Below are 27,674 nucleotides of genomic sequence, written 5' to 3' on the forward strand. Positions count from 1 at the left end.
GTAGGGGTGTTGGCTCCGATTGGATTAGGTTTGTTTATAAGCTCAGGAATGATATTACTAATAGTATTATTGCAAGTTTGAAATTAGTTGTTACCAATTTAAGAAGGACCATTAAATCCTGTAATAAGGATTCTCAGGAGGATAAATGAAACTGCCATCATACAGCAGAAAGAGGACAGAATCATAGTATGAAATATAGATAGAAACCAGTGGACAGACAATGAGAAAAGGGAGGCATTGTGCCTGTTGCCTGTTTCAGACCAGCTGGGCTTTTTCCAAACCATTTTCAACAGGACTCCAGTATGCAGCCAATAGCTCTCTGTAAAGTTGGCTGTGAGACGATCTAGCAGGGAGCTTTCTTGGTGTCAGCCATAAGAGCCTGACCTCTTTCTGGCAGGGACCTTGTGTAGACCATCATTGTCCCCACTCTTCATACCACTGGGAGGTAAGGCAGTTGAGTCAGTAGATTCTGAAGAGGAATGCACTGGTTGGTAACCTGGGGTTCCCCCTTCCTTCCCAGAAATGCGTGACTGGAGGTGAATGACTCCTCTAAGATACTCTTTGCTAGTATGTCAGTTGAAGTCCTGTGCTTGAGAATTAAATTCAAGAGCTTTCCCCTCCAGGGCAAGGGCAGCACCTGTTATGGCATACATGAGAGAGAGAGGATGTAGCCTTCTTTTAGACTGAAATGACCTCCCCAGGCTAGAGGAAGAAGACTGATGATCTCATCCCAACACGTATGGAGAGCAATAAGAACATTGCATTGATTCACATCAAGTGCATGATGTTTGCATTTCTGGGAATGTCAGGATGCTGTTTGCTATGCTCACGGAGCAGTCTTCTTCCTAGAAGGAAAGGTAACGGGGCTCAGGGAACACTCTCTTTGCACTCTCTTGGGCATCTTGTAGAATTTTTTGTAAAAAAAAAAAATGAAAGAAGGGCCTCAGTGTGAAAATGGAGAAAAAGAATCTGGAAGAGACAGAAGGTGATCTTGATCAGTGACAGGAGGCTGAAGGGCGGAAGAATGTGGCACAGAGGAAAGAGAAAAATGAACCACTAAACATTTGGAGTTCAATGAAATGAAAAATAAAAAGCTGAGTATGAAATAGTGAAGGTTCTTATTGCAAAGATTTTTTTAAGAGGAAGAAGGGAAAAAACTCAACAAAATCAACCAATACATTAAGAAAAATGAACATCACATACAATGTTCCAACAACTGTGGGTTTCTCCACCTTGGCAAAGGATTTCTCTCTGAATGAGTGGGAGAGATACAGGGAAAAATATAGGCAATATGAAAACTAAAAATTTCATTTAAAATCCATTATCTAAAAAAAAGAGGATCTCCAAAAAAAAAAAAAAGAATTTTGCTAGCAATTAAAGTTGAATTTAGTAAACTACAGTTTGAAGACTCCACTTTCTTCCCTTTTTCTAGAACTGAGGGCCTTCAGAGAAGCAGACATCTACTTATCCTCCAAAAATGTGATGTGGCTTCATGGCAGGAGGGTTAGAGGAAAAAGAGATGAGTGGTGGTGGTATTTGGTGTGTCTCTGCTGAAGAGTTCTGAGATTCTGGCATTAACAACAAAGAGGATCCTTCTCATAACTGCCTCTTACTCTTATGTCACATCCCTAGTATTCACAGCCATGAAAGTCAAGCTGTTCAACTTCAGCAGGTAGGAGTTCTGCCTGGGTAATGAGAGCCTCTGTGCCCAGAACAATGGGAAATTTTTCCAATTCTTGAATGCAAAACATGAGTCTGCGTTCCTTTAGAAGGGGAGCCTAGAGCAGAGCAGTTGAATTGTCTTTCATAGAAGAAAGCACAAGAAGTTATCTTTGAAAGAAATCCAAAAGAAAAGGACTCTGAGCTGTTGAATCCCAGAGGGCCACCACGAAGGGCTTCTTGTTGCTATAGAATGGCCGAGAAAGCCAGAAACCCAAAGTTCAAAAAGTTCAGCATGAGCAAACCACCAGTCAGGGTTGTCAAAGAAGCAAAAAAGATAATACAGGCAACTGCATCTGCTGCTGAGACACCCCAAGACAGCAGCCGAAGAGAAGACTGTGGTGTCTGAAAGGAAGTTCAGTTAATGGAAAACATGAAAATGTGCACTAGCTCACTGAATAGAGTTTTAGATAACCACCAAAGACAAATGAAGAGGTCAGCTGTCTTTCTGGGGATCTCTATGTAGGATTTGTCAGAACTGATGACCCTTGCTCATTTCTGGTGATACCATGAGCTTAAATAATGCTCCCTGAAGGCCGTCAGTAATCGGGGCATAAACTCTCCCTGGACCAACAGAGCAAGCAATGCTTTCTTGGCTTTTCTTGATGATAATTAGGTTCTTCAAGAACCGGAAGAAGCAACAAGAAGACCTCTTCAGGATCTGAGCATCATCTCACATGTGCAGGAGACTTTGGGAGGACAGATTTCAAAGGGTTAAGATGGAAAGCAGGTAGAATTCCATAGTCTAAAATTCTCTAAGGGAGCTCAGTCCAGGAAGAATGACAAGATGTTAGGAATGGCATTCCAAGGACACAAAAAGAAATTATTCCAACGAGGAGAAAACGGCGAATTTTTTTTTAAAGGCCCTACAAATTCACAAGGATCAACTTAGATTTAAGAAGACTGGTAGAAACAGTGGAAGTAAGGGCAGTTAACTGAGGATACATTCAGAAGTGTGATGCAGGCTTGGAAGAATAGAGACAGGTGTGCTCAAGCTCTGAGTGCTGTGCCTGGGAAGGAATGCTGAGAACCATGAAGGCTTTAGCTCTGTTGGGTAAAAGAAAAGAAGACCAAAGAAAGACTTGGACCTTTGCCTCTGGGCAGATAGATCACTGGTAACAAACTGAGAGGAAAACAAAGCTATCCATCTCCTTTTTACTTTTTTCTTCTCTGCCAAGGAGAAAGATCTTTGGATCAGAAGGAACCACACAAAAAAAGAAAAAGAAAGCCGAAATCCAGGATAAATAGGGAGAGAGCAAGAGAGCCCCCAGTTACCCTTGGTGATTTCAGATCATGGTGAACCACAGAAGAACTACATTCCAGGGCACCAAAAGCTGACCAACATGATTGCCTCCTTGGGGTCAAGGATATTTGAAAGATGGCAGAGCTCTAAGAACATAGGAGGAGGGTATATGCTCCCATCATTTTCAAAAGAAGGAAGAAAATGAAGTCTTCAAACTATAAGCTACTGAGCTTGACTTTTATCTCTGACAAAGCCCAAAAAGCTGATTTATGAGTATCTAGAAAAAGAAATGCAGATCTCAGAGAGTGGAAAGCCGGCCACATCAGACTAACCTGATTTCCCTTTTTTCTAAGGGTGGATATCACTAGACTGGTAGATTAAGCGAATAGTGTAGGTCTAGTGTACCTAGATTTTAGCCAAGCACTTGACAAGCTTTCTAATGCTGTTCTTGTGGGTAAGATGGAGAGATCTACAGTAGTATGGTTAGGTAAATTCCAAATGGTTTGAATGGCTCAGCCCAGAGGGTAGCTCGTGGTTGAGCTTCATGTTGGGGTGAGGCCTCCAGGGATCTGTCCACAAACCAGGTATTGTTTAATATGTTTATCAGTGACTTGGATAAAGGTAGAGATGGCATGAAGTTGCAGCTGGAACAATCAAGGAAGGATAGCTTAACTTGTGAGATGTTAGAACTGGACCCCAGAAGGATCTTTACAGACTAGAATTAGAATCTAACTAGGCCAGGCTGGAATCTAACTAAGATGAAATTTAATAGATATAAATATAAAACCTTACACTTGAGTTCAAAAAAATCAAGTTTGTAGATAGAAGATGGGAGAGCCATGATGATTCACTAGCCATTACTAGTTAACAGTTTGAAGAAGAGCTGGGGATCTTAGTGGACTGAGAACTCAATAGGAATCAATAGTGTATTGTGGCAGCTCCCCTGGCCCCCCAAAACTTGTGTAATCTTAGACCGTATTAAGGGGAAGGGGGCAAAGTGTCCGGAGACATTGGGAGGTTCTAGTCACACTATATCCTGGTAAGATCATCTTTGAGTATTGGGTTAAATTGTGGGTACCACATTTCAGCAAAGACATCACTAAGCCAAGAGTATGCATAGGCAAGTGACAAGCATAAGCAAGAGCCTTGTGGTCATGACATATGAGGATTGGCCAGAGGAACTAGGAATGTTTAGCCCGGAGAAGGGAAGACGCAGTGACAGGGTAGCTGTCATGTGGAAGAATTTGTTTTATTCTGTTTAAGTGGAACCAGCAGCAATAAGTGGCCATTGCAAAGAGATCAATTTAGACTCGAAGTAAGAGAAATGCTTACAATCAACAGCTATCCAGAAGTAGAATGGGCCACTCTGGAGGGTGGAAAAAACCCAGCCAACTTTCCTTCTGTGTATCTAAGAATTTCAACAGGGAGAATGAGAACCATATCAGCAATAAAATTCATTTTCTTCAAATATCCTTAAGTTTCATAGGCTCTCAGCATTCAAGGTTTTGACAATTTATACCTGATGACATTTAGAGAACAATTTCAGAGATGTCTGAGGGGGTGGAAATATTTGGTATAATTTGACATTACATTCTAAAACTGATTGTAGTCATCTTTGCAAATACACTGTTAATCTGTAAAACACTCAAAACTAAAAATAGCTGCTGGAGTTGTGTCATTGGAAATGAAGGGCGTCTGCCAGATTGACTGATTTCTCTTTGGCTTCTGGACACCTTGAAGGTGTAGTACCTCAGAGTAAATTGTGTAAGGTCTTTAAACTTGAGCTACTGGCTAAGGAGAGGGTAGAGGAACTTAGGGTCTTTTGGTTAGGAGTTGACCAGGATATAGGAATTGGTAAATCTATTGAGTCTTGTATACAATACAACTTTTTAACCTTGTGGGCCCCCTGAAAGGGTCCTATGAATCCCCAAGGGTCCCCAGACCACACATAAAGAATCACCAGACTAGTTGAGCTCTGATCTGATAAAATTTCTATATGTGTCTCTGGATTCTGTGCACCAACTTGTTCGGTTTTTTAATGCACTTTTATAATGAATTTTTTCATTGTAAAACTCATTACTGGGGAGACCCTCGGCCTGATATATGAAACTGTGATTGAAAATGATGTAAATTGTATAGGGGGCATTTCAAATTCACTAAATAACTGACTTTATGGCCATGAAGATGTTAACCCATCAGGGCCTAGGCAGAGCTGATTTGGCATAGATCTTAAGAGCTGGTCCCTTCTGTTCTCACTCTCACGGGTCCATGCAACCTGCACATCCCTTAGCAGCATTAGCAGCTAGGAAGAAACCCTAGGGACATTTACCAAATACTGACTGCTGCCCCATCACTGTCCTCCCTGGAGCAGTGAACTTTTCAGAAAGATTTCCCTGTGTTCCATCGTTTTCTCCTGAGCACAAGTTGTGGGTTCTCAGGGACCTTTTGGAAGGTGAGACCTGGGAACCTAGAAGGATTAGGGTGGGTTTGGAGATGTACAGGTGGCTACTTGGGGTAGAAGGAAGCCATTCCTTTCCTCTGGCCTTTCTTCCCACTTCCTGGCAAGGCCCGTCACTTCCTCTAGCTTAATGTCTTGGGCTTTTAAAATACATGGAACAACAGAGGTTGGTTAAAAAAAATTAAGTTCTCAGAAAAACTCGGGAAGGATTAATGTGAAGTGATGCAGAGTGAGATGAGCAGAGCCAGGAGGACCATTTATACGACAACAACAACGCTGTGACAACAAACAACTTTGAAGATGTAGTCAGTAAGCCCTTGATGAGTGTCGTGCTATGTGCCAGGCACTGTGCTAAGCGCTGGGGATGCAAAGAGAGGTAAAAAGCAGCCCCTGCCCTCAGAGCTCACAGTCTAGCGAGGGAGACAACAAGTAGGTACAAACAGGCTACGTGCAGGATGAGTAAGGAATGATGAACAGAGGGAGGGGTAGACGTGAGGGAAGCCAGCAAGTGGAGATGAAGAGGGACAGAGTTCCAGGCATGAGGGGAGGGCAAAAGAAAATTCCCAGAGCCAAGAGATGGAGTGTCCCAGAGGGGCTGGGTTATGAAGAGCTTTGATCCTGAGAGGGATAGGGAGCCAGTGAAGTTTATTGAGCAGAGGAGTAACATTGTCATACCTGCTCTTTAGGAAGATCACTTTGGTGGCTGAGTAGGGGGAGGACTGGAGTGGGGAAAGACTGGAGTCAGGTAAATGAGCCAGCAGCTATTGTAGTCATTGGGGGGTGGGGGCAGTGTCAGAGGAGAGAAGGGGGCATCTTCTAGAGACGCTGCAAAGGTGACATCAGCAGGCATCGAAGCAGATTGGACATGGGTTGGGGAGTCCAGGATGCCTCCCAGACCGGGAGCCTAGGGGCTTGGGAGGCTGGTGCTACCCTCAGAAATACTAGAGAAGTTTGGGAGGGGCAGGGGTTAGGGGGAAGGATAATGAGCTCAGTTTGGGACACATTGAGTTTAAGACGTCATAGGACAAGTTCAAGATATCTGAAAGGCAAGTACAGATGGAGATTAGAGGTCAAGGAAAGAGGTTAGGGCAAAACACATAGATGTGAGCATTAGCATGGGGATGATGATTAAATCCACAGCAGCTCATGAGTCACCAAATGAAGGAGCCCAGAGGGAGAAGAGAAGAGGGCCAGGATAGAAGCCTCTGGGGCAGCCACAATTGGAGGACGTGATCTGGAGGAGAAGCTAGCACAGGAAATGGAGGAGTAGGCAGCTAGGTAGGAGAAGAAGCAGGAGAGAGAGGAAACCTGGAGAGGAGAGAGTGTCGAGGAGGGGTCAGAGCTGCAGAGAGGCCCATGAGAATGAGGACTGAGAAGAGACCATTGGGTCCGGCAATTAGGAGATGATTGGCAGCTTTGGTGAAATAATGAGGTCAGAAACCAAACTGGCTAAGAAGAGAGTGAAAGCAGAGGGAGTGGAGTCACCAGTTAGTTGTAGATGCCTCTGAGGAGTTTAGCTTCTAAGGGCAGAGGATCGATAGAGGGTGACAACAGGGATGGAAGGATCAGGTGAGGACTTCTGAGGATGGTGGGAACGGGGGCAACTTTATAGGCGGTGGGGAAGCCTCCAGTAGAGAGGGAGAGATGGAAGAGAAGTGAGAGAGGTGGGATGAAGAAGGGACCAGTCTACTGGAAGAGACAGGGGGGAATGAGATTATGTGTACAAGTGGAGGCTGTGGCCTTGCTTAGGAGTAAGGCCACTTCATCATGTGAAGCTGGGATGGAGGAAGAGGGGCAGAAGGCACCGGAGTGGTAGGAGGCAAGAGGGGGGAAGACGGAGTTCTCAGGCAACTGGTCTCAATGGTTCTCAGCTGAGAGGAGGGGGATCCATGGGAGATTTGAGGGATAAAAATGTTTGGAAGAGGTTCTGTGGAGGGTGGCATAGTGAGGTGATATTAGTCGGATTGCTTAGCAGCAGTGAGGGCCCAGGTGAGGCTGGGTAGCAGATTTGAAGTGGACGTACTCAGAACAGTTGCATGATTTTCTCTACCTTCTTTCAGTAGCACATGTGTAGGAGCGAAGACAATGGATGGTAGGAGTGATCCGAGCCTGAGGCTTGGCAGGGTGCAGTCAGCAATATGAAGCACCTCAGGGCTCCAGAGAAACTGTGAGAGATGAATTGGTTCACCAAGGGGTCAAGATGGAGAACAGATTAGGGAGTGGCTCCTGCAGGGGAGATGGCCTGGGAAAGAGCTGAGGGGTCATGGGGGAGAGGTGGAAAACTAGGGGATTTTAGATTTAAGGACTCTGATCATGCAGTGACCAGCCACACATCCAAAGCAACTACTCTACCCACCTCCTGACAAAAAAGTGATAGATTTAGGGGGTGGAATGAGATGTTTTTGGACATGGTCAATGGGGAAATGGGAATTTTGTTTTGCTTGACTATGCATATTTATTATGAAGGTTTGTGTTTTCTTTTTTCTCAGGGGGGGAGGGGAGGCGGAGCAAAGTGGAAAGGTAAGAGAGAGAGAAAATAAAGGTTTGCTAATTGGGAAGAAAAAGGTTTTTGTTTTTTTTAAAGTTCTGACCCTTCCCTATTTTCATGGTCAACAGGTAGAGACTGAAGAGGAGAAAAGGCGTTTTGAAGAGGGCAAAGGCAGATACCTGCAGATGAAAGCCAAGCGGCAGGCCCAAATGGATGCTGCCCCTCAGAAGTGACCTTCGACCTGAGCTGCAGCAACCCAGGAAGATGCAGCTGGGGGGGAATTTGTTTGTTCACTTAGAAGTAACTCACTTGGCCAAAAAATCCTATTCCCTTTAAAAACTGGTGTTCTGTGAAGTATTTGTAATGCGGTGTTAACCTACAGTATATTCTGAAAACATATACACCAAAGCTTATTTATATTACTCCAGTATAAATGCTATACAGTATTATTCCAAACTGTCTCAAGTCATTCCATGGAAAAACTTAGAAAATCCTGCTGTTGACTATTGTAAGTTATATAAAGGATACAATAACATGAATAAAGCTATTGTGGCTGGAGCGAATCATTCTGGCTGGTTGGTGGTTTTTGCTTCAGGAGGGAATGTTCGGGGCCCTGGGTGGAAGATGCATAGGTGATTCTGGTCCTCTCTGGGCTGAGCCTTCTCTGTAGCTGCAGGTGCCCAGCCCTCCCCACCCCTGGGGCCATGCCGTGCAGGGGGATCACAGGGTCCAGCTGTCAACATTGATCCGACACTCCACTCCAGGGGGTTCTGTTTCTGTTTCGATGGGAACAGTATGGATTTGGGCAGCTTCACAACTAAGACTTTACTATCAGGCAGTACTGACTCCCTGAGTGATGCTTGAGAAATTCCTGGTAGGCGGATGGCAGATATGCTTTCTCTCTCCTATGCACCTGCATTTGAATGGAGTATTTCAAGAGTCCTAGATGGCTATCTAAACATTCCTACTCAGCCTAGACTCTGATGGTGCTCTTCCTAGCACAGGAAAACCACTCTAGGCCCACCACCCACGCCATCCTCACTTGGACCCCCAGCAAAGCTCAAGCCGAGATGGCTTGGTCCTTCTTCTAACCAGCTGTTTGGAAATGTGAGAGGCCAGGCTTCTGTCAAAAGAAACCAGCCAGATTGCTTCAGGGAGCCTGAAACCCCACTCATACTAACTCTCCATGCCCACACCTATTATCCACTCAATTCTGCTTTAAAAGTCGAGAAGAGTCCAGAAAAAAAAGTCAATTGGCCATTGTAGGATGGAACGCCTCCCCCCCCCCCAATACAACTCTGAGCAAGCTACTTTAGAGGAAGAGTCAGGGAAACAGGCCAGCTACCAAGGCTCAGTGCAGAGAAGAGGATTAGACTCCACAGGCCAAGGTAATAAAAGCAACTGCTGTCAGAATTCACCTTCTGAAAGAAGGAGAATGCTCCCAGCTCAGGCAGCCTAGAAAAGGAAGAGATGGCTAGCTATCCAAGAGAAGTGTCTACCTGACCCGCTCTGAACAGTTACAGACACGTCCCTCTGAACTCTTGGGGACCTAGAAAGAAGGGGTTTCAGAGGCAGAAAATAGGTGCTGAAAGACACAGAACGTCCTTTATCAATAAAGGTTTCACGAGTTGAATTATATGTTGGAATCTCTAGAATTAGAAGTCTAACCCTAATCTCGAGGTCTGGGATCTGGGCCCCAAAGGAGTGCTTAAAGATGGTGGTAATGGGATTACATACTGTACCCACAAACATGGTGGGTAAACTACCCACAGAAGCAGCCTGTACAACTTCTCTGAGTTGTCTCCGGTCTTGCCCATGTTTCTGGGCATCAGAATGGCCTCAAACTGAGCTCCCCACCCCCACCTCCAGGGCTATACTCTTCAATTCAACAAGCATTTATGGAGTGCCAAGAGGACACTGTGTAAAATGCAGTCCCTGCCCTCAGGGAGCTCCCAGTCTAATGGGGGAGACAACTGACGGAAGTAGGAAATAGCTCAACAGAAGGAAGGTGCTAGGGGTGAGGGGGATCGGGAAAGGTCTTCTGAAGGTGGGAATTTGTCTGGGACTTAAAGCCAGGGGAGATAAGAGGCAGAGAATTCCAGGCAAGAGGGGGCAGCCAGTGAAAATGCCCAGAACGGGGGCGGCCAGGTGGCGAAGTGAGTAAGAGCCGGCCTGGAGTCCGGAGGACCCGGGATCAGTTCTGGCCCCACACAAAAAGGCTGGCCGTGTAACCTTGGGCAAGTAACTTAACCCCAATTGCTTGAAAAGAAAAGAAAAGAAAACGCCCGGAATTAGGTGAGATCTGGTCTCAGACATATACTAGCCATGTGAATCTGGGCAAGTCGCTTCACTCTGTTTGCCTCAGTTTCCTCATCTGTCAAATGAACTGGAGAAGGAAATGGAGAACCACTCTAGTATCTCTGCCAAGAAAACCCCAGATAAGGTCAAGGAGAGTCAGATATGACTGAAATGACTGAACAACCAGGCCAGTGTTACTGGTCATGGTGGTGAGTGGGATGTAAAAAGACTGGAAAGGTAGGAAACGGTTGGGCTAGGAAGGGCTTTGAATGCTCAGCAGAAGAGCTCACATTCTAAGGGGAGGGAAACAATGTCCACCCATACGTGCTTCCCACCGAATCCTTCCTGTGGGTCCTTAGCCCTTCATCAATGCCCCCTGAAGCACTCAGCTGTCCGTCTCTCACTACATGACCAGTTCCAGATCTCTTCTGGTCAAATGCTGGGGTTCTTTTTGTCATTAACTTTCACTCCACTTCTTGAATACTTGCTATGTCTGTTCCTTTCTAGGCGACTGCTATAGACTTCCCAGTGGTACGGAGGAGGATTTGGCTTGGCCCAGAACCACGACCTCACCTCAGCTTGCTTCTCAAACGTACCTTTGTTACCTGCCACGATCTGTTAGCAATCCCCACCCCTATACCCAGCCTCTTAACATTGAGACTTCATGTGTTAGAGCAGCTGCTGTGCTAAGTTAACTGAGGGACCCAGGCTGAACTGTCTGAGCCCAAGACCACAGCCATACAGTATATGGGGTGGGAAATGACACCTGGAAACGTTCGCTCTGGAAGCATCCGCAAAGACAGCACAAACCAGATCTTCTCTTGGCTTCCATCAGGACTGGTGCTACCAAAGCCCGCTGGAAAATTCAGTCTTTCAGGGGGAGGAGAGGACTTCAGCTCTTTCCACCTAAATTTAGCCCCAGTCCTCCACGAATTGAGGATTCAGTAGAGGTCAGTACAACCTGAATGTCAGCAAAAGAAAAGGCTGTGGCAGGTAGCTGGAGTGGACTTCTCTCAAGCCTTCGGGGTCAAGGAGGCTTGCTGGGAACTAGAGTAGAAGGTGATTCTGGCTATCTCATGCCCTGAGGCACAATGTAATGGGGCCAGTGTCTCCATGTGACTAAATCACCTGTGACTCATGAAAGAGGGGGAGAAACGTCTGACTTATAAATGTCACATTTGATTACGCGAAGCGTTGTGTACGGTTGCTTCCCACTGTTAGCTGTTCTATTTATACCCAGGGCTCCGAGTGGAAATTTGGCCTGTCTGTGCAATGTTCATGTGCTCTCCATGAAAGCCCCTTACCTGGAGCCCGGGGTCTAGCCTCTTCCTTTAACAGCTAGATACTGGCAGATCTATTTTTAGCCACAAGAACCTTTTGGGTTCTCTCTGAAGACAGTCCTTTGGGATGCCACCCTTGTGGTGTGGAATCACTGAAAAGGTGTCTCCCTTCCCTCAACTGTGTGCTTTAGGGTTTTGAGGGGATGGTAGAGACTTAAGCTGTCCCCTTAGAAGGGGATTTCTGATTAGAAAAAAAGGATGGTCCTTCCTGGGGTCCCAGAGGAGAACCCAGTTACTCCTTTTGGCTGGGCGTGATCACATTCAGGAGGAACTGAAACACCAGACGTGCACCGAGATGCATTCTGATGAACAGCCCTGAGCTGGAGCTGTTCCAGCTGATCATCATTGATCTGGGATGAGTGCCCTGCTCTCTGGGCACAGATCCTGAAGCTTCCCAGGAATAGGCAGAGTTACGGTCCCTACACCCAGCTTGAGTAAGGGCCTGCCGTTTCAAAGCCCAGCTAGCCCAGCAATCTCTGGGCTCAGTCATACGCTTCAAATGCTTCTGTGGGGACGGGGACTTAAAAAGCTTTGGGCAGAATCACCATCAAATGACACATCAGTTGAATTCTGCTACATCCTGAGGGCAAGACAGTTTCCAGTTATTGATTATAGGAGCATAGATTTAGATCAGAAGGGGACCTTAGGTGCCATAGAGTCCAACCCAGACATTTTACAAGTGGGGAAACTGAGGCACCTCAGAAAAGTGCTTGCCCAAGGTCACACACAGATAGTATGTCTGGGAACAGCATCCAAACTCACATTTTCCTGACTCCGATTACCCCAGTATATCATGCTGCCTTCCTCTCATGGAGATGGGGGCTGCTAGATATAGGTATGCCAGGTATGGATAGAGCATGTGAGTTCAAATCTGGCCTCAGATACCTTCTAGCTGTGTGACCCTGAGCAAGTCACTTAACCCTGCTTGCCTCAGTTTCCTCATCTGTAAAATGAAGTTGGACTAGATACCCTGTGAGATTTCTTCTAGGATCCACTCTCTTGGTTTGTCTCTCTGAGGCTGGACCACATCCTCCCACTCACAAATCACCAGGTCTTGGGGCCCAGAAGGGTGAACAGCCCCCAACTCCTCTCACACCTCCTCCAGGGCAGTCCTTTTAACCAGCTGAACTAGGCCCTTTGTCTTCCGTGGGCCCCACGGGGGCGGCACGGTGGAGGCTCGAGACCTGAGCTGGAAGGGGAACAAACCGGTCCTTCCCTCTTCAGCTGGGGTCCTGCGTCCAGATTCTCCTAGGGAGGGGACAGTGGCCGCCGCCAGTCAGAGGGGTGCACCGGACTCATCTGTGGCCGCCGCGCTACCAAGGGACTGGCCGGTTCGTTTCCAGAGAGTGGACGGGAGCGTGAGCCGCGGACAGGGCGGAATTACACAGTCCCCATGCTGCTGGGGTCTCGGGCCCCCGGCCCCTCCGGCCCCATACCCGCGAGCCCGGAGGGGCGGGGGTCACGGGTGGGGGGTTGGGGGGAAGGTTCCAGGATCTCAGCTCTGGGTGCGCCGACCCCGCCTCTCCGGCTGGGTCCCCCCACCCCCGGGGGCGGGGCAGGACGGGGGCGGAGCTGGGGGCGGGGGCTCTCGGCTGAGGCATGCGCCCTGCTCCCCCTCCCCCCCTCCGCCTGCCCTCCCGCCGGCAGAGGGGAGGCGGGCTGAGCCCAGGCGAGCCAGCTGGGGAGCGCGGCGCCGCTGCAGAGGGGACTGCCGCCCGAAGCCCTGCCAGCCGGGGTGCCGCCAGGCAGGGCACGGCACGGCGGGGGCAGCGGCGCGGAGGGAGGATGCCCCCGGCCGGGGGGCGACCCCCGCGGCTGCGCTTGGGCTGGGGGAGCCGCCGCCGCGGCGGGGGCCAGAGCGACGAGGCGTCGGGAGCGGACTCGGAGACCCGGGCACGGAGCCGCGGGGTAAGCGCCCCAGGCCCGAGGAGGCGCGTGGGGGCACGAGCCCTGGGCAAGGGGGAGACGCGGCGGCCCCCCGGGAAGGGCAGGGCAGGAGCGAAGGGGGGCTCTGGGCGGAGTGGGCGGGGAGCCCTGCTCCTCCTCCCCCTCCTCTCCCTCTTCCTCCTCTCTTTTCCTCCTTCTCCCCTCTTCACCCTCTCGTTCTTTCTCCTCCCCTCTTCCTCGTCTTCTCTCCCTCCTCCTCCTCCCCTTCATCCTCCTCTTCCTCTTCTCCCTCTTTTCTTCCTCCCCGTCCTTTTCCTCCATCCCTTCTCATCCTTATCCTTGCTCCCCCCTTGTCCCTCTTGTCCGCCCCCTCGAGCCCCGGTCCCCTCCAAGATGACCCACGGGCAGTCTCCTTGTTTGTCTTCGGGGGCTGGACTGGGAGGGAGATGGGGAGCTGACCCTAATCCTTCTCCCACTCTCCGGCTTGGAGAGCACTGCTGGCTCCCCTCCATCCCTGGCCCGAAATCGCCGTCTGCCAGCCAGGAGGTTTTGCCCCCGGGGAACTTGGGATCCCCCAGATCGTTCCCTGTGGGAACTTTACCCGGGGGCTTCGCTGAAGCTGAAGGAAGGGAGCCCCCAGAACGGACAGGGGTCCCCGGACTCCTCCTGCGAAGCCGTGCCCTGGGTAAAAGAGGCCGCGGGAATCTTGTTTGGCTGCAGCTTTTAGGGCAGAGAGCCCAGGTCAAACCCCCTTCCCGAGCCACCGCCCCCTCGGGGCACCCTCGCTGCTGCCTCCAGAGCCTGGGCTAGGGAGCAGCGCCCTTGATGCAAACCTGTCCGGGGGCGGTGCTAACCCACGCCCTCTTGGGCTCCCCAGCGTTCGAATTGGAGGGAGGCGTCCCCAGAGGAGGTCTGGAAAAAAGAGGGAGGGGGCGACAGCTGCCACCAGCTTGGGGCTGGGGTGGGGCGGAAGGGACTGCAGGGACCCTGCACCAGCTGGAATGGGCAGCTGGGCTTGGCCACCGCGGGGTGGAAAGGTAAAAATGAATTTTATTCTTGGGGTTGCCGACGCTAGAAATCAGATCGGGACTGGGTTGAGGGAGTGGGGGTGGGAATGGAAAATAGACTGGGCTGCCTTCTTTGGTCTAAAGGGTGGGAGAGCCCTAGAGGATCCCTCCAATCTGGCTAGGCATCGGTCTTCTCTATAAGGAGACTGATTCCCACGGGAAGCACTACCACTGTCTTCCCCTCCCACCCCCCAATTCCTTCCCCTCCCACCCTTGACATTCTATAGCAGAAGAGATGGAAGGCAGATCTCTGGGTGAACCCCTGGTCCACGGGAGGCAGGGCGGACCCGGAATTGGGGAGGAATCCTTTTAAGTTCGAGCCCCCTCCCCTCGCCTCCCCCTGCAGGTCCCTTTTGTTGCAATCAGACCTCTGGCCTGCCGACTCATTGGCCTCCAGGAATGTGACCTAAGAGATGTTGGTCCCACCCCGGAGTTGAGAGTTGTATTCCTAAAGCTTGAGGCCAGAGGTGTCTCTCCCTTTCTCTGCCCTCAGGGAACTTGCCTAAGTAAGGATCCCCTCCAGTCCTGAGCAAAGCTGGAGTTCCCTGGGATTCCCTTTGGGGTGGGAGGAAAGAAAGAGGTCGGGAGGCTAGGGTAGGGGGTGGGGACAAGGAGCCATAACCTCAGTGCCTGTGGAAGACCCCTCCTAAACCATTCCAAAAGAGTTTGGGCTGGGCATAAGAAAAACGAAAACTTGCCCACCAGTAAAGGAATGTGAGATACCTGACCCTGATGGGGAGGAAACTGGAGACCCTAGATTTAGAACTGGAAGGGGACCTTAGAAATGTCCAAAGGAACCCTCTAGATTACACTCATCAGTATAAGTGAGGCCCAGAAAGGTCAAGAGTTGGTGAAATCAGAGGCTAAGTGGCCTGTTCTAGTGGGTTGTTTGTTGGTTTTTGTTTTCCTGGAGTATTTCAGCAAGAAGAGGGCTGGGCTGCTCTGGGAAGCATAGTTTTGAGATGGCCACTCTGCTGGAATGCAGGAGCCCTCTACACTCTTCTGGGATTGGATGATTTGTATCCTGTTCTCTTTGCTTCAAGTCTGTGGGCAGTGGCTCGGCCTACCGGGTCATACCTGGTTGGCCTGGGGACCTAGAACTGTTCTATGCCCCCTGGAATCCCATATACTTTTAGTGTTTCCCAAATTCAAGACTCCCAGTTTTCTGCCAGGTTTGTTTTTTGTTAATATTTTGAATGCAGATTTTCATTGCCTTTTTTCTTATGTGATATGGAGCATGTCATCGAACTTGTCAAGTTCTTTTTAATAAGGAGAGAGTAGGTGGGACTCTTTCATTCTGAAGTTCTTCTCCCCTTTAAATTTCTGGTTTATTAAGCCCCAACAGAGACCTGCTGTGTTAGTTTCACACTTGGGGTTATCCCCTTCTGATCTGGCATCATTTTAAAGGGGGTGGGTTCCTTGAGGGCCACAGATCTCTCAAGGGGGCTGTGGCTAGATTGCAAGCGGTCCCTGAACTTGGAGAAGGGAAAATACCCTCTATCCAGGCTTCACTGGACTTTGTCTAGTCTGCTCCTGCTTGGGTACCTCCCCGTTCTCCCTTTTCAATTTGTTTTTATGTGTTGTATTCTCCCAATAGAATGTAATTTCTTTGAGGGCAGGGTCTGTCTTTCAGCTATTACCAGAGCTTAGCACATTTCTTGTTGTTCAGTCATGCCTGACCCTTCATGACCCCATTTGGGGTTTTCTTGGCAAGGATACTGGAGAGGTTTGCCATTTCCTTCTCCAGCTCATTCCTCAGCTGTAAGCTGAGAAAACTGAGGTAAACAAGATTAAGTGACTTGTCCAGGGTCACACAGCTATTTCCTTCTCCAGCTCATTTTACAGATGAGGAAACAGGTTAAGTGACTTGCTCAGGGTCACACAGCTAGCTAGTAAGTGTCTGAGGCCAGATTTGAACCTAAGAAGTGGAGTCTTTCTGATTCCAAACCCAGTGTGCTATTATTCACTATAGCGCCACCTACCTGTCCCAGCACATATAGTGCTTAATAAATGCTGTCTAACCTTTTGGCTGATCTTTAACTGAAATTTAGCATTTCCTTCTATTATAAATATGGGCACAAAATACTGTTCTGAAAAGGGGTCTGTAGGCTTCACTAGCCTGCCAAAGTGGTCCCCAAAACCAAAAGTTTAGGAACTCCCCTACTCTAAGGATAAAGGAGCATGATCTGTGTAGGAAAGCCCTGTATACACACACATACAAGCTCTTAGTGAGTGTTCATTGAAGCTAGGTCATGCGGCAGCAGCTCATGAATTGGACTGAGTTCAGAATCCTGCTTCAGACTCTGCGTACCCGGGCATGTCACTTCATATTTTTCCATGAACTCCTCTGCAAAACATGGATGGTAATAGTTCAGAGAATCAAATGCAAAGTGTATTGCAAACCTTGAAAGGGATATATAAATAATGTTATTGTTATTGAATGAATGAGTCTCTGTGTCCTCCCCCAGATTCTTGGGAGGAGGAATCTGAAAGGTCTTAAATCTGAAAGTGCTTTGTAAACTGTCCATCATGATATGCATGTGAAGGATGGGCATCATTGACTTTCTCTGACTTGGAGGGGCAGGAAGGAGGACCATACTTAGGGTAGGTGGTGGTCAGTGGGCAAGAGGACTTCCATTGGGGCCAACTGCTGCTGATTTCTGCTTAGTTACTGGCCTCACCAGGGGGCATCCTCAGGATATGGCAGCCTTCCCAACCCAGACAATTTGGAGACCTCCAGCTTTCCTGACTCTTAGTCTGAATGAAGGAAAAAGCCCAGCGTTATTGACATCACACAGGTACAGGAACTCCCTGACCATTGACATTCTGGGCAAAAAAGGAAGTGTGTCCTCTTTTACTCCTGTCCCTCTACCTTTCTATCCTTCATCTTCTTTCTCTCCCTCCCCGCTTGTCAAAACTACCTATCATATCAGTCTTTGTTCCTCCCATCACATTCATTGCCCAACATATAAGCACTGAGCCTGCCCTCGTACCAAAGATTTTAGAAGAAATGATGCTTGTCAGGGTGAGAGCAGTTCAGAAAAACCAATGAAACTTATCAGTCCAGTCTAACCATATATGCAATATTCTACATCCATAGGCCCCCACCCTCCTGTGAAAGGAGAGCGGCATATTTTCTTACTTTTTTTTTTTCCAAAACTTGGTTATTTGGTTTGGTTTTAGTGTTCTTTCCATTTGCATTGTTATAATCACTATGTATATCGTTTTCCTTGTTCTTCCTTCTTCACTCTGTCGATTCGTATCTATTTCCCCATCTTCCTCATTTCTCATAGTGCAGAAATAATATTCCATTACATTCTTGTACCGCTCTTGTCTTATTTCCTATAACAGACCCTTTGCATATTGTCTCTTCTCTTTAAATTGACCTCCTTCCCCTTTGTCTTTGCTCTGCCTATGCCCCATGCCTGGGATGGCATCCTAGAACAGTAAAAGCAAAGATCAGCTGGTGTCTCCTGCCTGGAGGTTTTCCTGAATCCACATTCCCCTGAACTCTATCTTTAGTGTTCTTTCTGTCTCTCTTAAAATTACTTCTATTACTTTGCATATATTTACTAATATTAAAACTACAGCCTTCTGGGAGAAGGCACCTCCTGGAAGGTCCCAGCCCCTGGCATGGTGCCATAGGCAGGATAATTGTTTAATGAAGAAAATTGGGATTTCATTGAAAGGATCTGATAAATTCCTTCTCACTCAGGCACAAAGGACTGATAAGGGCAGAGTTTCCCTAGAAGTATTAGCATTTTAACCCAGACTTTTCTCAGAGCCTTAAGCCCAGTTGTGAACTTACATAGTGTGGGAAGATGTTTCTGTGTAAGCCAGTCATGTGTCTTCCTGTTCCCTGGCTCTTTCTCCCCCTTCTGCCACCCTTCTGTCTTTTCTTCCATCCTTGACTGCACACTGACGCCCAGGGCTTTACTGACAGGAAGAATTCTAGACTCTGGGCCCTTGCCTTCCATTCAGTGGGCGGACGTTGTGGTTCCCAGGCTGACCTCATGGGAGAGCTCCAGTAGACCAGATGCTCCTTGAGGGCCTTTCTCTGTGTCCCCAGTGCTTAGCACAGCACCTGGCCCACAGGAAGAGCTTGAAAAATGCTTGTTGGCTGAAGAGTTGTAAGGAAGGTACTTGGTCTGGACCTGGCCATCAGACCAGGAGAGTGTTCATTGTGAGGGAGGGAATGGGGCTAAAGTTGAGACAGACTCTAGAGAAGAAAGGAGGCAGGGGATTGTCCCATCAGGCCTAGCCAGTACTGCAGTCCCAGGAAATATGGATGTGTGTGTGTGTTTGAGAGAGAGAAGAGAGGGAGAATGTGTGCATGTGAGAGGCAGAGAATATGTTTTTGAGAGAATGTGCGTGTATATGTGTGTGTGTGAGAGAGAGAGAATGTGTTTGTGAGAGAGAAAGAAAGGAGAGAAGAGAAAATGTGTGTGAGAAAGAGACAAAAAATATGTGTTTGAGAGAGAGGAGAGGGAGAACATATGTGTATGTGTGTGTGGCAGAGAGAGAATATGTATTTGTGAGAGAGGAGAGGGAGAATGTGTGTGAGAGAAAGACACAGAGAATATGTGTTTGAGAGAGGAGAACGTGTGTGTGCGTGCACACGCTTATAGCTGAGGTATCTGGGAATATCCATGGCTGTGAAGCAGTGTGCTGTCTGTGCGTGAGCCCCTCATCAGAGAGGGGGACATTTTCTATTTCTAAAACCCTCCCCCTCCCCACCCCAACCATCACTAGCTGGGTTCTTGCCTCTCCTGAGCCTGTGTCTTTTGGTAGGAAGAAAGGGTGGGGTCTTAGTCATTGCAGTTCCCCTGCTCATGGCTGATCATCTCTAAATCCTTGACCTCAGGAGACCAACAGGATCCGTCAGACAAGTGACTCTCTTCCAGGTAGACAGCATGTTCCCAGGATGTAATGGGATTTGGAAAATCTGAGTGGCTACCACTTGGAGGCTGGGCCTGAGAGAGCCTCGGTAGGACCTGGTAATTAGAGATGGGATGAGCAGCAGAGTGGTCTAGGTTTGCCCCAGAGGGCAACAGGGCGGGGATGAGAGATTGCCTGCACTTATCCCTCTACCTTTCTCTCCACTCTGCTCTGTGGCCAGTGGCTAGAGGTGGGTCCACTCAGTTGGCCAAGGGAAGTATTTTAAGTACATAGGGGGAAGGTTCTGGATGAAAGAAGAGAGCATGGATGGAGAACAGCAGAGAGAAGGAGAGCCACAGGCTGGGGGTGCCCTGTATGCCGTCAAGTTCTGGGTCTAGAGGGAGTGAAGAGGCACTGGGAGTGTCCAGCTGAGGAGGAAGGGTTGTAGGGGCAGGGGTTCAATCTGGGTACAGAGAGGGGCTGCCTTGAAGGTGTCAGACTTGAATCAGAGGCAGCAAGCTTACTGCAGGGTGGCCAGGTGACATCCCTTGGGCTAAGTGGGCAGGGCACATTTGGGAGATTGAAGCTAGATGGAGAGGATCTGTCAGGAATGTCAGACTAGATAGGAAAGGGTTAGAGGCCAAGGCCAAGATCTTAGGATTGATAGTGAGGGACAGATTTAGAGGCTCTGCGCTCACTCTGAGTGACCTAGCTTGGCAAGCTTGAGGACTGTGATCTCAAAAGTGGGCCCAGCTTTGGGATCTCAAGCTGGATGCAGAGGAGATACCTGAGGGTGTCAGACTGCACGTAAAAGGCAGGATTGGGGGCTGTGAGCTTAATACAGAGGGAGAAGGGGCTTCGGGATGAGCATGAGAGGAAGGTTTAGAAGTTCTGAGGTTGGTGCAAAGGGGAAAAACCAGAGGTTTCAGACTGGGTATAAGGGGCAGGGTTAGCAGGTTCTGGGCTTGGTATGAGAGAGTTAGGTCAGAATTTTGTACTGGGCATAGGAGGCATTGGGAGCTTGGAGCTGGGTCAGGGGAACAAGCGAGGTGTTTCATGCTGAACATGAGGGGGAAGATTGGGGGTTCTCAGCTTGGTGCATAGGGGAACAGATCAGAGTTTGGGGCCTGGGCATGAGGGGGCAGGATTGGGGGTTCTGAGCTTGGTGCATAAGGGAACAGGTCAGAGTTTGGGGGCTGGGTATAAGGGGGCAGGATTGGGGATTCACAGCTTGGTGCATAGGGGAACGGGTCAGAGTTTGGGGGCTGGGTATAGAAGACCCTGGGGGCTTTGAGCTGGGTCAGGCGGACAGATTGGAGGTTTCATACTGGACACCTCAAGCTGGGTTTAGGGGAGATAGGTCAGAAAATTTAGGCTGAACCCAAAGAAGGGTAGCCCAGGGGACAAGAGGCTGGCTTGAGGATGGATTCCTGTGGGGCTGAGTCCAGGCCTCCTGGCCAGAACAGAGCACTCAGCCTCTCTCCATCTCCACAGGTCCCTTAGCCTGTGGTCCGTAATGCCTGGGACCAGCCCTGTGTGAGGGGCTCTGCTCTTTGCCTGGGGCCACAGGGCTCCACCGGAGGATGTCCGTGCTGCCTCCAGCCCTCTGTCCGTCCATCCCCATCCAGCTCCATTGGGCCTGTGGCCCGGCCCCAGCCCCGCACCATGAAGGATGAGGAGAGACTGCACAATAATGCTGTGGCCTGGCTGGCGTGCGCCGGGGTCTCACTGCTGGCCAATGCGTGGGGCATCCTGAGTGTCAGCGCCAAGCAGAAGAAATGGAAGCCACTGGAGTTCCTCCTGTGCACATTGGCCGGCACCCACATGCTCAACATTGCCATCCCCATCACCATGTACTCTGTGGTCCAGCTCCGGCGTCAGCATTCTGACTACGAGTGGAACGAGGGGCTCTGCAAAGTCTTTGTGTCCACGTTCTACACCCTCACCCTGGTCACCTGCTTTTCGGTCACTTCTCTGTCCTACCATCGCATGTGGATGGTCCGGTGGCCGGTAAACTACCGGTGAGTCTGCACGTGGTGTGTGGCGCCTTGGGAAGGGGACCCAGGTCATAGATTTAGGGCGGGAAGAGACCTCAGAGGCCATCGATGCCAGTCCTTTACAGGTCAGGAAACCGAGGCCCCTGGAGATTAAGTGACAGGTCCTAGGTCAGAGGTAGGCTGTGAACGCAGGCCTTGCCAGCACCCTAGTTCAGCACTGTTCTTGGTCATCTCTCTACATATAGAATGAGAGAATGTCAGAACTAGAAGGAGCCTTCTCCCTTCTGGAAGGTAAACTAAGGCACAGAGATGGGAAGTGACGTGTGCGATGTCAGATGGCTCATTACGGGCAGACTCAGGATGGGAGCCCAGGGAGGGCTCCTGACTGGCAGTGCGGGTCTCCTTTCTGTCTCACATGTAGGTGCATGCATGCAGATAGAGGTGAGTGGGGGAAGAGGGAAAGCTCAGCACTAACGTGACCAGCCTTGACCCTGGAGAACTGAAGGATCGCACCTCAGAGGCCATCATTTTACAGATGAGGAAACTGAGGCTCAGGGATTTGGCCAAGGTCACAGAAGTCAGAAGCAGCAAAGGTGGAATTTGAACTCAGGGCCCCCAACTCCACAGCCATTGATTTGTCCACTATATACATCCCTCTCAATTGGATAGATGAAGCCTGTAGACATGGATTATTGCATGACTGTTAGACATAGTTGGTTTTACTGCTATTATTTCTCCTTTTTTCAATGTTTATCTAAGGGTGGGCCCACTAGAAAGTGGGGAAGGGTGATCGTTGGCCCAAAGGGAGGGAAATTAATGTTTGGTAAACAAAAGACATCACTAACCAAAAAAAACTATGTGAGGTTCAAGTCTCCCCACAAGGTATGTGCATCTCTGGACAAATCCCTTCCTCTGAACCTATTTTCTTATCTACAGAATGATAATGATGTTTGAGCTACCTATCACACATGAGTGTTGGAAAGAAAGTGATTTGTAAACTAGAAAACAACCTATCCTTATGATATAGGTATAGTAGATAATGTTAGACTTGGAGTCAGGAAGACCTGAGTTCAAATCCAGCCTCAGATGCTTACTAACAGGTTGACCCTGGGCAAGCCACTTATTTCTGTTTGCCTCAGTTTCCCCATCTGAAAAATGGGGATAATAATAGCACCTCCCTCCCAAGGTGGTTGTGAGGATAAAGCGATGGAACATGTATAAATTTAAAATAGTGTATGTGCTAATTGTTATCTGGATTATCATTGCCTTAAAATGAGACTGAGCTGGAAGATACTTTGGACACTCCCTCTCTCCCCTGTGTGGAGTCAGAATCCTTCCTCATACAATGAAGTCCTCACAGAATGAGTGATTCAGGGCTGGGTGGAGGACTGAAGCTTTCCTAATGAGGCCCCGTGGTATCCGCTTCAGGCCTGGGAAGAAATCTGAGGTTCTATTAGGGCAGCGAAGGGGACGGGAGGTGGTGAAGAGGACATTGCTTCCATCCCCCTTCCATTCCTCAGGCTGACCACATGCTGGTCATGAGGCTAGCTGGAGAGAGGTGCAGTTTCAGACTATTGAAAACAAAGGTAAGTTAGAATCTAGGCTAGGTAGGAACCAAGTTTTATATGGGACACCAGAGTTCAAAAAGCTTAAAACTAACAAGAAAACCACAGTAGTAGAGGACTGGATGTGGAGTTAGGAAAACCTGGATTCAAATTCTACATGTCATTTAACCATGCCTCAGTTTCCCCTGTTGTAAAATATGGGATTGCAGGGGGGAAGATTGGAAGGAAGTTAGACTCCCTGGCTTCTAAGGTCCCTTCAAGACCTAAATTGATGACTTCATGAACTGTTGCAAAAGTCAGGAGGCAAGCTAGTTTGTTGGTCTCAACCTGTCTGTGCAAAACCTCAGTCTTTTATTACAACTTCTAACACACTGGAGATATAGACAAAACATGATGCTGCTGTCCTGTGCTGATTTCTTGGCTTCTGGAGCCAGCCCACCGTGCCCACTCCTGACTCAGCCCCATCACTAAGGCCCTGGCCCAGGCAGGGGTGTGGGGAGGAAGCCCCAGCTTAGTCACTGCTCCCACGGGGCCCTCATGGCTGTACCTGCAGAAGCCCGAGGGGTCCTGAAGTACCTAGGCAGAAGGGAGAAGTGGATAGCCATCCAGATGGGTGCCACCCTCTAGACAGCAGGGCTGTGGTCCCCAGGCAGCCAGGGAGCAGCTGGGGCTGCTGGATTGTTTGTCTTCCTGAATAAAAATAAAGAGGGGCAGAGAGTCCTGTTCTTTGGGTTTACAGAGGACAGTGATGGATATGGTTAATAGCCATGCACTGCTTTTCTCCTTAACTTCACACCCCCTTTACTGGGCCACTTGCACAGCTTAAGATGAATGGCTTAGGAGAGCAACAGATCTTTGTGTGGACAGTTTCTGTTCTTAACCTAATGGCTTCCGCCCTTTAACTGATGGCCACTGTCTTCATTAGGTACCTTTGGCTCATCCAAAGAAAAAAAAGTTTAAATATAATCTAGTGATAAGCTGTCCTTGTGTTTACTCTTACCCCCAGAACTAATCTGAGAGGCTCTTAACCCTTTTATTCTGCACTAACCACCTCTAATGAAGAGAGTTAAGTTAACAAACCAGGCCCAGTTGACTAATTTACTGATGGGTGGTGAACATTAGCTGTATACAGTGAGAGCTCTGACCTACATAAGGAAACATCTGCACTGTCTGGAGCCAGTAACTGGTATCTGTGAGCCTGTCGTTTGCTAGCTCCATTCAGAACCCTGGGAGGCAGAAATTGGCCCACGTTCCCCCACCCCCAGCCTTTGGAAGGACGGAGGGAGAACGAGAGGGGCTACTCCTTCCCTCCTCTGGTTTTGAGGGGAGTAGGAACCAACCTCTAGTCCTATACTTTGATGAGACTGAATAAAATCCATTTGAAACAGAACCAGTCATTGTCAGAAGGCTGAAGGAGCTTGAGAGAATCTTTTGGAGCAGGAGATATGGCAAAGGACCCTTCCTTTCAGGCCTAGAGTGGAATCAGGGGAAAAGAAGGACAGAGGTGCCTTCTTCTTGGGGTCCTGGGCCTTTGTCTTGCCAAGTCAGGAGATGGGCACTCCCCAGGCACTTTCAAACACAGGAGAGCACAGACATTTTATCCCAGAGGTTGGGTAGAGGGGAGACCTACCACATTTAATGCCAGGAAAACTGTTACTGGTGAATGATGGGGCATCTGACTGGGAATGGACCATTTCAGAGAAGGTGGTGAGTGTGGTGCCCCAGGAGACCTCAATTCTCCTCCCAATGCCACCATTGTAAGCTGTCCTCTCAGACGCTTCCTAGCTATATGACCATCTCTTTGCCTCTGGGAGCCTCAGTTCCCCATCTCTAAAGTGGGAATAATGGTATTCCTGCCTCCTGTTTCACACGGTTGGGGGAGCCAATTTATAAACATTAAACTCCTATATAAATATGATCTTATTCTTTTTTATTTTTATTCTTTGACAATATTTTTTTCCAAATATATATGGACAGTTTTTTAGCATTCATTTTTACAAGATTTTGAGTTCCAAATTTTTCTTCCTCCCCTCTTCCTTTTAAATGGTAAGCAGTTTGATAATAGGTTTTCTCTGCTGCACTAATACTCTTGAATCTCACCAGGGAAGGGCTGGTGTGGACACGACTGTGAATAAATTACAGAAGCTGGAAGGTCATTGACAGGGCTCATTCAACTCCTCTCATTTTACATGGGAAGAAACCGAGGCAAAGAGGATGCTAGCTAGGGTCATAGCTCTGGACCTAGAAGGCCATCTGGTTCAGCCCTTCGTTTTACAGAGGAGGAAACTGAGACCCAGGACAATCATGTGATCCATAGCTCTAGTCCTGAGACCTTCAAAGACATGTAGTCTGACCTTATTTTACGGAGGCAAAGTGAGGATCCTAGTATCATTGCTTTAGATCTGGAAGGGACCTCAGAGGCTATGGAGTTCTTCATACCTCTCATTTTACAGAGTAGAAAACAGACCTAGACAGATTGTAATTTGCCCAAGGTCACATAGATAGTAAATGACAGGGGCAAGATTCTTAACCCAGGACCTCTAATTCCAGACCTCTTTCTATAGCACTTACCACTTCTCAAGGATCAGAAAGGGACTGTGGATTTTTAAAAATTGTCATAGAGGTCCTCTGATGTCAAAGATTAAGGGAGAGATACACTCTCGGGGCCTGGGTGAGGGTGGGAAAAAGTCAGGGCGCTCACAAGGGACTGGGCGTGCTGTCCCCTCTCCCCCTTGGCTCCCCAGAGACCCTGGGAGTGAGCATCTCGGTACTCTCCCCGGCAGGCTGAGCAACACCAAGAAGCAGGCGGTCCACACAGTGATGGGCATATGGATGGTGTCCTTCATCCTGTCCACACTCCCTGCCGTGGGCTGGCACGACACCACCGAACGCTTCTATGCCCACGACTGCCGCTTCATCGTCACCGAGATTGGGCTGGGCTTTGGGGTGTGCTTCCTGCTTCTCATCGGAGGCAGCGTGGCCATGGGGGTGGTCTGCACCGCCATCACCCTTTTCCAGACTCTCTCCCTCCAGACCGGCCACAACCTGGACCGTAACAAGTTCAATGTACCGACCATTGTGGTGGAGGACGCTCAGGGCAAGCGCCGCTCTTCCATCGATGGGTCGGAGCCCATCAAGACCTCGCTGCAGATCACGTGCCTGGTGGCCGGTATCGTCTTCATCTATGACTGCCTCATGGGCTTCCCTGTGCTGGTGAGCTGGGGTCCGGAGGATGGAGGGTGGGGCTGCTATCTCTGTGCCCTTGAGATGTGGAAGCCATTGGGGTGGAAAGGCATCTCTTGGTCCTTGGAACTATAGCTCTGAATCTTTACCTTCTAGGCCAGGGGTTCTTGGCCATTTGTGGGGCACGGACTCCTTGGGCAGATCGGTGAGGCCAGTTGGCCCCATCTCAGAATCATGCATAGAACAAAATCCAGGATGCCTCAAAAGTCTGCTCTGAGATTTTTGGGACAACCTAGGTTTGCTGAGGAAACCAATTACATTGAAATACAGTTGTCAGAATATTTAAAAAAAAACCAGCTCATGGACAGTTAGTGACTTCGTTGGTCCCTGCAATATTAATAACTCACATTTATGAACCATGTTAAAGATAATACAATTTCACAGTTAGAAAGGACCTTCAAAGTCCTCTAGTCCAACCCTCCATTTTACAGAGGAGGAAACTGAGTCCCAGAAGGGTTAAGTGACAGGCATCACAGGTTTGGAGCTAAAAGGCACCTTACAGGCTATCTCATTTTTAGTTGAACTGCCTCATTTTTAGATGAGGAAGCTGAGTCCTAGGGAGGTTAGGTGACTTGGACAAGGTGGCAGATTTAGGGGGGAAGGAGGTTGGGGTTGGTACCAAATGACCTCTAAGAGCCCTCCTGAGTCTAGAATGCTTTTATCTTCCCCAGTGGTGCCTAGCAGCCCGAGGGAGCCAGAGCTAGGAATATGAAGGATTCTTGGAGAAAAAAAGGAAGAGAGACTGAATCTGGGGTTTTATTTGAAAGGTATTGAGGAGAACAGATTCCTAGAGAAGATGATGTGTTTAAAAAGACACAACTCATCACTAATGGTCCCAGCTAGAGATTCATCTCCAAAAAAAGAGATGGAAAGCTCTTCCCCATCAAGGGGAAGGGATGAGTCAATAAACCTCACTCTGCTTCAGAAGGAGACAGTGTCCCCTTCTCCCTTCCACTCCCTGGGCAAGGTCCAGGAATAAGCTGGCTCACAGCCTTGGGCTAAAAGGACCTGGGTTGGGGTGGCATGGGGTGAAAAGCATAGGGCTGCAGAAGCTGGCCTCTATCTGTCTGCCCTCTCCCAGGGCCTCCGCCTCAGTCAGACTCTCCATCAGCCTGGCAGCCCAGTCCCGGCCTCTGACCCCTGCATTGACCGAGCAGCAGGGAAGCGTTGGAGTAGGTCTGGAGGAACTTATTTTAGCTCCTGTCATCTTGAATTAATCAGTGGCAACAGCTCCAGGAAAAGTAAATTACACGCACACAAAAGCAAGGAATTTAGGTTTTGAAGTTAGAAAGGGCCTCAGAAGCCATCTAATCCAACCCTTCCATTTTACAGAAGAGGAAATGGAGGCCTACAAGGTTAAGTGACTTACTTAGGTGGGTCATGTGAAACTAACAGAGACCTGGTAGGCAATTTAGTTGAACCCCCTCATTTTTGTTTCATGGCCTCCATGATGAAGTCTATACCCCCCTTCCCAGAATCATGTTTTTAAAG

The 27,674-nt window shown here is 48.8% G+C and overlaps 2 protein-coding genes across 5 annotated transcripts in view; both read left to right on the top strand.

The window, feature by feature from the left end:
- ACOT7 (acyl-CoA thioesterase 7) overlaps window positions 1–8,474 on the top strand; it is a 176,363-nt gene extending 167,889 nt beyond the window's left edge. For all 3 annotated transcript variants that reach the window (XM_069079553.1, XM_069079554.1, XM_069079555.1), the window contains one exon: window positions 8,037–8,474. In XM_069079553.1, the coding sequence (XP_068935654.1) occupies window positions 8,037–8,141 (105 nt within the window). In that variant the 3' untranslated portion in view covers window positions 8,142–8,474. The remainder of the gene's footprint in view (window positions 1–8,036) is intronic.
- A 4,840-nt stretch (window positions 8,475–13,314) lies between these two features.
- Window positions 13,315–27,674, top strand: part of GPR153 (G protein-coupled receptor 153) — a 37,430-nt gene continuing 23,070 nt past the window's right edge. The window contains exons 1-3 of one of the 2 annotated variants that reach the window (XR_011166592.1): window positions 13,315–13,454; window positions 20,873–21,399; window positions 25,724–26,153. Coding sequence is in view for 1 of the 2 variants with exons in the window: in XM_069078995.1 (XP_068935096.1) it covers window positions 21,044–21,399; window positions 25,724–26,153 (786 nt within the window). In the remaining variant the exon portion in view is untranslated. Of the gene's footprint in view, window positions 13,455–14,332; window positions 14,471–20,872; window positions 21,400–25,723; window positions 26,154–27,674 lie in introns of those variants that run through there. The other variant, XM_069078995.1, reaches the window with a different exon arrangement.

This window comes from Petaurus breviceps, unplaced genomic scaffold (assembly GCF_028583685.1).
Source record: "Petaurus breviceps papuanus isolate PSGF00001 unplaced genomic scaffold, PetGlider_PUasm1.0 91041, whole genome shotgun sequence".
NCBI classification, from domain to species: Eukaryota; Metazoa; Chordata; class Mammalia; order Diprotodontia; family Petauridae; genus Petaurus; species Petaurus breviceps.